This window comes from Merops nubicus, unplaced genomic scaffold (assembly GCF_000691845.1).
Source record: "Merops nubicus isolate BGI_N331 unplaced genomic scaffold, ASM69184v1 scaffold26012, whole genome shotgun sequence".
NCBI classification, from domain to species: domain Eukaryota; kingdom Metazoa; phylum Chordata; class Aves; order Coraciiformes; family Meropidae; genus Merops; species Merops nubicus.
This window is the reverse complement of record NW_008594648.1, coordinates 1-12,335: the sequence shown is the minus strand read 5'-3', so window position 1 is coordinate 12,335 and position 12,335 is coordinate 1. Positions and strand designations below refer to the sequence as shown.

The following is a 12,335-nucleotide window of genomic DNA, read 5'->3' as shown; positions in this document are numbered from 1 at the left end:
CCCTCCTTCTCAGGATTCCAGACAGAAGGGTGTCAATCAGACTGGAGCCATCTGCAGGCTCTCCATCCCTGCACCCTCCTGTACCAGTGGGTACCAGCCCCCTCCCTGCCCCAGCCAGGCCCACCAGCCTCTCTGGGCTTACAGACCCTGTGCTGGCTCACCAGCCTCAGCCTGAGAAGGATTTCCTCCCATTTCTAACAGGCCCGAGCTCTGTGTGAGGAACTGGCACAGGCTGGTTATCTGAGCCAACACACACACTTCAGGCTCACCACAATATTTGGCATCCAGCACTTTTAAAGGACCAAGTCATTTGTTTCCTGTGTCTGATGTTAAGACTCCGAGATTTGAACATATCAGCCCTATGGAAACCAAATCACAGCACCCTAAAGTCACCTGGAAAGAGCTTTGCTGGATACATCTCAAATCCCCCTAATTTCAAGGCTGGAAACCTGACAGCAAGAGTAATTTGAGGGCTGGCTGCACCACTGAGCTCCAAGGAACCAGAGGAGATAAATCCACTTTTGGCCTCAGTGAAACAGTTCTTACTCGAGGGGAAAGCCTGGAGGCAGAGCAGCCACTGAATGAAAGGTTCCAGCCCTGTCACAGCCCAGTTACAGCCCCTGCCCAGCTCCCTGCAAGTGCCTGCAGAGATTGTTCCCACTCAGCTACCCGGGGGTGTGAGCAGCAAGAGGCTGCTGATTTTTGGCCCTGCCTTTCTTCACCCCCTGGAGTAAGTGCCCCTCGTCACAAGGACACCGTGGACTGAAAACGCTCAAGAGGAGAGTTCAAGCCTGTGCAGAACAAGTGTGCCTCCAGAGTGGGAGAGCACATGACTACTTGGGGTGCATGCAAGATTTTTTTTTCAAGAAAAGGAAAATTCAGTCTTAAGAGGAGCACAGGAACACGAATGTGGCAGCTGTTATGTACAGGAGGAGCACACGTGGCTGGGAGAGGATGCAAGCCAGTGTGGGGGTATCCCAAGTTCAAGGGACTCCCAGATGCCTCAGCAAAGGTTCCAGCACCAGCTGTAAGAGAGACTCAGATCTTAATTTTTCTCCCCTTCCGCTTTGCAGCTGATAAAAGGAGCTAATAAAGATAAGGAACACCTTGTCACTTGGACAACCAGCAGTCTCCAGCAGTTAAGATGCCTTCAGAAGGGAAGCAGCAGTACTGCAAGAGCTGTGATGTTCAGGTAATGTGTTCATGCCTTCAGAGCTTCTCACAAGCCACCTGCTTGCAAAGGAGGGAGAGAAGAATCCACCTGCCCACGCTCCACTACAGTGATGTAAATCATTCCCTGGGCTGAAGGGGAGAGAACTAATCCAGGCAAACGATGTCACGGGACAAGGACTAAACCCTGGAGCTGTGCTGAGCAGTGCAGCATCACTTCCCCAGGGTCACTCTGATCTCAACACTCACCCAGCTCGAGCAAGCTGGAGACAGACCCAGGCACTCACCACACAGCCAGTGGTCCAAATCCTGCAGGGCCTCTTTCATGCAGGTGATTTCCTACATTATACTTGTTTCTCCCAGCAAATAAGACTTCTGAAGGGAGACTTCAGATGAACAGTGACCTTTAACAACTAAATACAAATAAAAATCTACTGGCCTCTTCTTCCTCTGTTGGATTCAAGGAACTCCCACTGTCCTCTGCAAGGTCCATCTGTACACACTAAGATAAGAGAGCCCTTGGTAGCTGCAGTGAAAATGAGTCCCCCATTCAAAAGCCACCATGAAAACACAACTAGCCAAGAGCAATTAGTGAAGCCACACATCATGCAGCAAGCCTGGGCTCTGCTCCACCATGGAGAACAAAAGTCTTCACTGGAAAGAGCTAGGAAAAAGGTAGTGGGAGCTTTGCATTCTCCTGTATCTTTGGCAGATGGTTGCTCCAGCCTTGCTCACGTTCCTGAGCAGGGGGATGTCCCCTCACCGTGCTCCCCTTCAGCAGGCTCTGTGGTGACAGCACTTCAGAAACCCACCACAGCTCTCGAGGCAATTCTCCCTCCCCTCACACTGGACTTCCAGGTCCATAACTGCAGGCAGATAGGTGGCAGGAACAGCAGGACGACCTGAATCTTGAGAGAGGCAATTCCTCCTCCAACACCAAGCCCTGGAGAGCCCATTAGAGCCTCAGGAAGCTACGAGCCAGGACGAAGAAGGCGAATGAGTACAAGGCGACAGAGCAGAATCCAGCTGATGATGTGAATGCTTGCTCAGCATTCCAAAATGCAACCAATTAGCCTCTAAGCTAAGACTTTATCACAGGAGAAATGAAGGCAAACTTACACTCTAGAGGGATGGGAGATTCAAAATTAAAAGGACACGACTTTGTAAAGCTTTGCAACTACTACCACGTGAATTACAGCTACAGAAAGAGTTTCCTCTTGGCACGAGAGTGATACGCTTGCTCGGCTGCTCTAGGCACAGCTACTGTACATCAAGAGTTAACAGAAAGGTTATTTTAAAATGCTCACCACACAGGACAGCTCTGGAACTCTAATAGACCTTTTCCTTACTAACGTGGGCATGTATTTGTGTGTACTCCATGTACAAGGGGAAGGAAAATAAGCCCTCCATGTTATCCTACAAGTCCCAGAGTCCTTCCCTCCAGCTTGGATACTAAGACCTGGTCTTCAGCACAGCTTCCCAGGACATGCAGGACAACCAATAGCAACACCCAAACCAAAAGGAAAAAGAAAATAGAAATAAAAGATTAAAAAGTTGGTAACTAAAGCCAGCAGATGCTATTAAAAAACACAGAGCTGGGTGCAGACCCAGCCTGTCATTAAAAGACCTCCAACAAAACGAAGCCACTGCACAAACCCCAGAAGATGCTAAGAGAATTCCCATTTGGTGGCAAGCAAAATATGACAGTTCCATAAAAATGCACGCTGTCCCTTATTTAAAAAAAAAAGTATCAACAAGAAACAAACAGAAATTAAACATTTGCTCAAACTACAACCGCTCTGTAGGCAAAATATCTTTTTTTAAGATGGCTTTTTCATTTTTTAAACTTCTTTTTAAGCTACCTAATTATATGTGAGAATGATTTCTAAAAAAAAAAAAAACCAAAAAACCCCACGGTGTTGGTGTATTTTCTTTCTCAAAGCATTTAACAACACTCCTGAAATCCAGCATTCACACATGCATACTTGGATTTTTGTATTTTCCTCTGGAAACAGCTAGTCTTAAATTATTGGGATTTTTTTTTTTTTCTTCTTTATCCAGAACACGGAGGCAGAGAAGGGGGGTCCACGTTGTGTCTGTCTGCCACAGGAATCCCCCTCCCTTCCCCCAAAAGTCAGTCCTTTGTTAAATCCTCCTCTTGCCGATACCCGTTTTGTGTTTTAAGACTGTCCAAAGGGATAAGGACCGTGGAAACCCTGCAAGAAAGTTGGAGACATAATCAATAGGCAGGAAATCACTGATCAGCACACACCTACAAACACTGACCAGCCCAGCCCAGCCCAGCCCTTCCAAACCAAACACAGCCCTTCTCCCACCACTGTGACCTTACAAAATACCCCAAAATGCAGGTTTTGGTGCTTGTAGCTGGTGTCCCCAGAGATGTCACTTACCTCTTTTAGGAGTTATTTAGGCCAGGTAATAGCCAGGTGGTACCAGGCCACAAAGTAACTTGTATTTCTTACACCAGAGCAAAAACAACCCTGTAGATACTACAATACCTGTGAGGCCAAGCAACCAGTCTCACAAGTTTGTTCTAAAGATCACAGCAAACTTAAATAAGAGGCTGTAAATGGTAGAAGAGTATTTAACAACAACAAATATTCAAGATTTGGAAATCCACATTCCCACAATCGCCACTTTTGCTCTCTCAAGATTACAATAAACACCTTCCTCAAGTGAAAAATCAACCACAATATTTAATCAGAAAAATCAAAATGCTTTCTACAGAATCCCTCTCCCCTCCTTCACATCCTGCAGTGAGTCACCTAAATGACAGATCTAGTAACAGTTCTCAAATGAACAGGAACTCCCTTCTGTAATTTCTATTGTTCAAAGCAGCAATTCAGGGTTTCATCAGGAAGCAAAAGAAAGTGACCAAGAGGCTGGGAAGAGAGCTCTGAAGTCCCAGGGATCCAGAGTTTGTCATGATGACGAAGGTACAAACCACACACACAATCTTCCTGTAAGACCCAGACACACTCAGGTCAGAAGAGAGACCAGCTCATTATTGAATTTCATTGGCAAAGTTGGAAGATTATTATGCAAATGCCTTTTTTAACATAGTCAAGCTTCTTCCCAGCATGCTGATGAGAAAGCCCAATTAGCACAGAGCCATTCTTGGCCTTTAAGTGAAGCTCTGACTTGTTTTAGTTTTCACCATTTTGCTTGTAAAAGGGCAAAGCTCAAAGGAAACAGTTTCCTGCATGTTCTCCTACAACTCTGTAACCACCTGGCTGCCTGAACCAGACCTGTAGAGTCTTTAACATGACTTGTGGAAGGAATCAGCTTCATTAGCTGAAGCCTAGCTGCAAAACCCCAAGTTCAAGAGCTCTGCTGTGTACCTAGGTGAAAAAGGAAGAGCTATAAGCAGCTTCTAATCTTGCTACAGCTGGTGAGAAAAAGTTAATTCTTTAGGAATATCAGGTGGCAAGTAAGACAGTGATAAAATGAAGCATTTATTGGCAGCTCTCAAAATGCAATGAAGAGAGGAGGATGAGCAGACAAACAGCACAGCTCACAAAGGGCATGGGAAGCACAGAAGACTGGAAACCTGGGAACTGCTGTGTGCAGACCAAAATACATGCAAGTGATGGAAAAACAAACACGCCTCTACCCTAGGAATATGCTGCACTCCCAGTCTGTACAGCAAGCTTTTCAAAAGATAACACCCAGGAGATTCCAGCACAACAGTTCACCTCAAAGCAGAAACTCCCACCAAAATCAGAAGACCGAGATATTCAACATTTCTGGGAAGTACAATCACTGAGACAAGAGGGAAGGGGAAGAGGAACATTAAAGTAATGTGAAGAGGTCCACAAAACACCCTCAAAGGACACAGAAGGAAAACAACATTACAACAAAGCTCCTGAGCAGCCTCCTCTCACAGGGGTTACACTGCTGTACTTACTGCTCCAGAGAAGCAAAATAGGATTTGTTGCTGATTATCTGCACGGACACATCGCCAGAATTTGCTCCATCTTTTCCTTCCCTGCACACAGGCTTTGTTTGCAGGTGCTGACTGGGAAGCACCCACCCGAGCAGGTTCCCATCAGCTGCTCCCAGCCCTGCCCTGCTGCTGGGGCACAGCCCCCCTGGTACCACCCGCCTGTTTCACAGCAAAACCTTGATTTCATTTGTGTGAGCCACATCAAAAAGAATGAACACCGTTAATCAGCGCACAGTCCAGAGTCTGCAGCTCAACACAGAGATGAGAACAGTTCATTAGCTCCTTTGTATGCAGAGAGACCCTGTGAGGAGACTATTAACCTTGTTTTCAGGGAAATCCTCTGGGTCTTCAGCTACTGTTTTCTGTAGCACCTCATTTAAAGCTACACAATTACGCTAATCTCGTGTTAATTAAAACCAGAATTTAGCTCACCTCTATAGAGTATCAGATTACTAACTATATACTGCTTTTTGTATCACTTGGTACCCTGCACTTCACAGGCTGCCACCCCTAGATGAGCTTCACCCTCTCGAGAATTCCAAGAACAGCCCCAGACCCTATGCCCAGGGTTAACTTCTCTTGAAACAGTGAATTTCACCAACAAAAAGGCCCAAATCTTTGCTTTCAGACTGCCACTCTTCACTGCGTGCCACTTACCCGTGAGATTTATTAGTTCACAGGAGGATTTAACACATTAAAAACACTCGTTTCCTTTAAGATCAAGTATTGACTTGGTTTAATATCAGACCCCGAGCAAGAAATTCTTATTTCCCTTTGTGAAAGGAGAATAATTTCTTTTTTCTTCCTCAGGCTCCTCAGGCAGAGCAACTATTGCTCATTACATTTACTCAACACACACAGTGTAATAGTGTCATGACACCAACACTTCAGCTGCTGCTGCAGTGCCAATACCACACTCCATTAGAGGAGTTTCAATGCCACTTATCCCTTGCACGCAACATTTTACATCAGAAACGTGCAAAAATAATCCTGCAGACAATTGCAGTTTCTCTGAGTTCTTACAGCTGAAGAATTATCCACACTATTTTTGGTGAATTCCCTTCTGCTCTCAAAAAATGAGATCACTGCCTTTCTGAAAAGCTCAGCTGCAGCTTTGCAAATTGACTTTCAGTTCTTCCAGTCTCCTCCACAGAAGGGATTGCCAACGGGCTAGTGAAAGCACGCTGGCTAGTCACACAGAGGAGCATGTGAGAGTGGAGGATTATGGTGTTTCAAGAAAATCCTCTGTGTGAAAATCACTAGTATAAATTATCATTTGCCTTCTGTGTCTAGAAGGGAATTGAGATGTTTTGGAAAGTTCAAGGCCTTTGGAAATACCGAGCTGTTTAAATGCAGGCACCTGTGCCAGAAATAAAATGAAGATTAAGTTAATCTTTCATAAACCATCACCACACAGGCTTTCAAATAGCTATCTTTATTTCACCTTTGTGACCGAGGCAAGACCAGTAACAGGTACACTTCCAGAGACAGGAGGTTCTGGTGCACAGCTGCAAAGCAATACAGGAGTCTCCCAGTGGACACTGGCAGTAGCATCACAAGTCCCCAGTCCCTTGTCCCCTCCTAGGCAGCACTTCCCCAGACTACACAGAGCTCTCTTGGCTAACTCAGCTGAACACAAACAGAAGAACAGAGTATTGAGTGCTATTTTTTTTTCTGATTCCATGCATGCTGTGCAGACATGGCGTGGCAGCAATGACCACCAGGAAGTGAAGAACCTCCTCAGAGTGCAGCCACTGGTAGGGCTGGGTTAGATGCACACAGCTGATGAGGCTCAGGGGGGCTCAGGTACATGACTGAGTTACCATGCAACAACTTAGCTCTTTAACTGATGGTCTGCAGAGATAAGAGAGCAGGGGAACTCTGCTGGCCTGCAATGGAGCAAAGATAAGCTACAATCAGATGATCTCACACTTCCCACAGCCCAAAAGCACACGGGCTGCTGGTTTTCATGGATGAGCTCACATGCAGCATCCAAACACGTTAGTCTTTCACCAGAGAAGCAAACCAGCTCATGCAGTGTCAGTTCAGACTGCAGGTGCTGTGCAGCAGTGTCGCTGTCAGAGTAGCTGTGGTCATCTCCAGTCCACCTTTCTCCCACTTTGTTCTAAACGAAGGGAACCACGTGGGAACTAGCCTGCTTTGAAGCCCAGGATGAAAGGAGCTTCTCTTCTACATGGGAGCAAAAAATTTCTGGGGCATCTTCTTTACCCACAAATATAGTTTGGTACCCAAATAGTTTCCAGTGGAAAAAAAAATCCATCTAAAGTTTACAGAGGTACTCCAAAAATTCCAGCATCCTGGTTTGGAAGAAGCACACATCTAGAAGCAGCAGCAGCAACTTTTAACTCGGAGAGGGGAAGCCAGTTAAAGGTTCAACAGACAGAGGTTTGGTGTCCCCTCACATATAGAAAGCTGTCAAGTAGCATGGATCAGAGTTCAGCTCCACACAGAATGCAGTAAAATGAGGAGCATAATGGTTTAAGGTTTTGATTTTCTGAACTCCAAATATGCCTGTATCTCACTGGGCATTAAGAGTAGCACGAGTAACAAACAGACCACCAGACAAGCTGTACAACACCCTGTGCTATGGCAGTGACTATGCAAATTGTCCTGTGTGGGCAAATCTTTGCAGAATCAGAACTTCTACATGCAGTTTTCTGAATTATACAGAAAGCAACAATTCCTCAATTATGGGCAACAGATTTTTTTATACATATATGTATGTATATTGGTTTTACACACAGGTGACCAGTACAATCTGAGTGTCAGTATATGGCTATCTACTTCAGATCTCTTTAGACATTCAAAGCTGTATGTTCCTCTCCTTAGTGAAGAAATTTAACCCTAATTCCCCAGGCACTGTAAGACTGCATCTTGTGCTTTTAATGTAAAAGACTGTCACAAGAGAGCAGCAGTGACCTCGACAGTGTTGCTATGAGACAGGAGGGAGTAAACAGAAGGAAGTTGTATCAGCCTGTCTCTCTTGAGAGTACAGAGAGAAAGAGATTGCCAAGGAGGAGAATAAAATACCCATGCATGGGTATATCTGGACTCTAATACAGCTCATCCCTACCCTGAGATAAGCATCCTATCCTGCACTTAAGCACATCCAGAACATGCAAAAACTCTGCTGGGAATAGATACAGCAACAACATGCTTAAAGCAGTGCCCTGAAAACACCCCCTGATCTACAACCATCCAGCAGTTTGCTGGGGAAGGTGAGCAGGGTGGACCCAGGGAAGGTGTGCACTTTGCAGGAATAAAGATCACACTCAGTTTGGTTCAGCCACACCACAGGTTTTCTCTTATCTGCTTACAGGCAGTTCAGTATCTGGTTTAGTTTTTTCCCCAGGAAAGTCTGTTTCACTGAGCAGAGCATCCAAACCAGGTACAGGGGCTGCTGCATTTTGAATGTTGCCACGTGTGAAACAGTGATACACTTGTCTGCTCTGGCAGCAGATGGCCCATCGGTGTCACTGAGACCCTGGCTCCACTGGGGAATTGCAGAGGACGGGTCACACCTGCTCAGCTGCACCAGAGGGAGAACTCATACAGACAAGGTCTGGCAACTTCTGGTGTGTTTTACAGCTGCAGGTGCCAGAAACTGTTAAGCTTTCTCTCAAAGTTTCATAGCCTGGTGCAACTGCATGAGTGGGGCTCTCCAGGAGAACCAGAGAGGAAGCCTCCAGAGCAATCTGAGAAACTTTTAAGGGCTTATATTACTTCTAAGTACAGGACACAGGCCCTTCTGAACACCTCAACTAGACCTTACCCATCCCCTTTGCTGTATCTCACCAAATAGTGTCAAATGTGACCAGGGATTCACTCCATTCTCCACAGGCATCAAAGTGGGCAAGAATATTCAAGGTCCTGTCAAAGATAAATGAAATCCAGGAATCCTAACATGCAACTACATAACCAGCCTACAGTACTCTGTCTGCTCCTAGAACTTGAAATAAAGCCTTTCACATCAATATTTAATCATGTGACAACAGCTCCAAAACTAGCAGGTTTTTTCCCTCTCTCAAGCAGCAGAGTACAGGTCAAGTCCCCAGGGAACTGGGGAAGCTGAGCCAGATAAAGCCTCTCGTAACAGGTACTGGAACACCATCTGCTGATTGGGTGCTTTAATTCTTCTGCCATCCCCTCCAATAAGCTCTTTTCCACTGAACTGGAGCCCCAGCTGGGGATACTACTGACACATTACCCCTTTTTAGAAAAAAAACAATCTTTTCCAGAAAGAGGGCATGTGATAGTGCTAGACCCACAGCAGGGATGGTGAGTGTGTTCACCTGGTGATTTTCAATGAGGAGTATCTGGGCTGTCAAACCTACTCAAACTCATTCACTAGAGCAGTATTGTACCAGTGTGAATGTCAGCTCTGTGGCAGAACACCTCCTGCCCTGGGCAGGGAGGGCAAGGCTGGAGCAGGACTCTGATCTTTGGACCTATCTGAACAACAGCCTCCAAAGGAAAAGCTGACTTGTTTTATCATGTTGCAAATAGAAACACTGTGGTAGAGAGAAAAACCCTCCAAAAAAAAAAAATCTCAAAAAACTTTCACATACTCCACCCCATCTCCAAAAAGGACCATGAAGTTATCCCCCCTGAAGCAAGCAAGAAACAGAATTTCTGCTTTTATCTCACACAATCCACCTCAAATTCACTCAAGAATATTTTGTAAATATAAAAAGAAAAATGACCCCAAACAAAACAACAAAAAAACAGGGAGAAAGGCCACCTACCCTACAACTGAGGTGAGATTACAATGGCTTACTTACATCTCACAGGAGTGCTGATCACAAACTTTGGGTTACTAGCTAAACCAGCTTAATTAAATTTAGCAAAACCCTCTCTGGTAGTGCTTCACTCTCCTTTTTGGCTTTTCTTTTCCACAGCACAGCTGAGCTTTGCTGTGTCCTCTGCACCTCCAGTAGGTGTTGGTTTCTTACACTTATGTTCTTAGAAAAGACAAAGCATCTACTCCTCGACCCTTTACCCCCTGGCCCCCACTCCACTCTTCTCTCAGTAGGAAGGGCAATGATACACACTACAGGGAGAGACCTTGTGAAAATTGAAGGCCACGTTACTGCCAAACCCCCACACTCTGAATTTCCACACAGGAACTTTCTCAGAAGTGCCTGTTTTAGCAGCTCCACATCTATCCAGCTGCAAGTGCAAGTCAGCTATGAAGCAATCACCAAGCTCTGCGCTCAGGGCAAGGGAAAAAACCCCAAAACCAAGCCACCTGCAGCCTAAAGCTGCACCAAAAGTGGAACTGAGTTTTCCACCTAAATTAAATGTAGTGTTTTAGCTAGGAAAGGCTTAGGTATGTGCACTGTTTCTCCACAGCTGGGCCTGGTAACTGATTTTTGTTTTTCATCAGTTGATGCAGAGCTGCCCCTGAGCTGCTGGACTATGTACAGCAGCCAGCACTCCCCACCCAGAGCAGCCCAGGGAAAGCTGATGCAGAGAAGCTGTATCAGCACCTCAACTCCTCTGCAGGCACACAACAGCCCATCTCCTCTGGGAACACCCCTAGACACCAGGCAAGTAGCCACCTTATAGCCACCAAGGCAGCAGCTCTCAGTCACTGCTCAGTCAGGCTGTATTTGAACTGGTAAGGTGAAAGGCTTTATTTTGTCATTATTTCCTAAGCCATCCATTTCACTTTGAGGGAGCAAGAATCTTGAAGCAGGAGCCAATACAGCTTACAGCAATTTATGTTTGGGGTGCAAAACCACAAGAAGGGTGATTGGTAGTCTGTCAAACAGTTCATCCCGTGCATGCCATCAGGGAAAATTAAAAAAAAAGAAAATATGCATAGCCCTGGTGCAAAGTAGGTCACTAAAATATGATCCACTGGTAGAGGACAGGCAGTTCATCCAGTTAGGAACTAAAGTGCTGTAGGTGAACTAACATTAGGGCTTTATTAAGTCATTCAGCAACCAAGTGTTATTGTCCTACACAGCCTGCTCAAAGTACAGTAAAGCGTTTTAAAAGGATTTTAAAAATCAAACTAGTTTGCCATACGACAGTACACACCTACACATACTGGCTGCATTAACAGGTGGATTCTGAATTGTAAATAATCCTGCGATTCATTTTTCACACACAAGCAAATAAAAACAGTCAAAATATCACTCAGACTCATAGGCATCCACCAAGCAAGCTTTTTGAGAGAGATTTGAAGTAAAGAGATTTTAGAAGTCACCTACAATCATAAACAAGACAGGGATACAGACAGGAGCAGTCCTTTGATTGACTGTTCCTGACAGGTAGCTTCTGGGATCAAAATGTTGAGCTCTGTAGTCTCCCCACACCAGCTAAAAAGAAGCTATCTGGTTAATCTTGGGTTTTGGGGGTGTGGTTACTTTTTCTCTTTTCAAAATGATGTAAAACTCAGGAGCACATCTAGAGAGATATTTTGACTTATTTGCACACGCAACTGGAGCAGGCTCCAGCCACTAATAGTTACAGCACCCAGACAAGATTATATAAATTTTAAGAAGGACTTGAAGCAAAAACCAAAAAGGTGGATCTGGTAGAGTCTATCAGAGGCAAAAAAATATTGTAATATAACAGGAGGAGTTGGCAGAGTCAGACAGTCAAATTCAAAACCTTCCTTAGCAGGTCTGGCAGAAGCAGAAGGGAAGGGCTTTGCAGTTTGGAACGAAGAGCTATTACATACATCACAGTCTCATCATCACCTACCCATTCTCCTGCTCTCCCAGGGCACCTACCTTACTGTACGTCACTACCGACAAGTTGTTTGAGTGACTGCTGGGGGAGAGATTTACAGAGTTTTGTGACAGTCCATTCTGATCTTGTTCGATTTGGTCAGGACCAGGCCCCCATGTGTTTTTGCTGATTGTGCCTAGCTCGGAACCCCCAGGGTCTTTTAGGTTGTTTTCATCTGGTTGCCTGTTCTTCTGTGGAGAGGCGAATGGGTTAAAGTTTCCTTCTACCTTGCGATGTGGTTGCGTGTTGAACTCTGTTTCAAAGGATGACAGCTGCTGTGTTACACCTAGAAGTCCTCCAACTTCCACGCTGAGGATCACCCAGATGATATCTGTGGAAAAAGAGAGGGACTCAGGTTGTCACTGGATGGAGTTTATGAAGGAGGAGGCAAAAGAAAGAAAAGGATCACATGAATTCAAACCTTTAAAATATCAAG

At 45.3% G+C, this 12,335-nt stretch overlaps 1 protein-coding gene across 1 annotated transcript; it reads right to left on the bottom strand.

Moving 5' to 3' along the window:
- Positions 1-3,350: 3,350 nt before the first annotated feature.
- Positions 3,351-12,249, bottom strand: LOC103768689 (uncharacterized protein C6orf106 homolog; the record flags this gene model as incomplete). Its single annotated transcript, XM_008935843.1, has 2 exons — positions 3,351-3,386; positions 11,902-12,249. Coding segments are annotated over 2 exons (384 nt in total), but the record flags the coding sequence as incomplete, so codon positions are not given.
- Between the last annotated feature and the right edge of the window lie 86 nt (positions 12,250-12,335).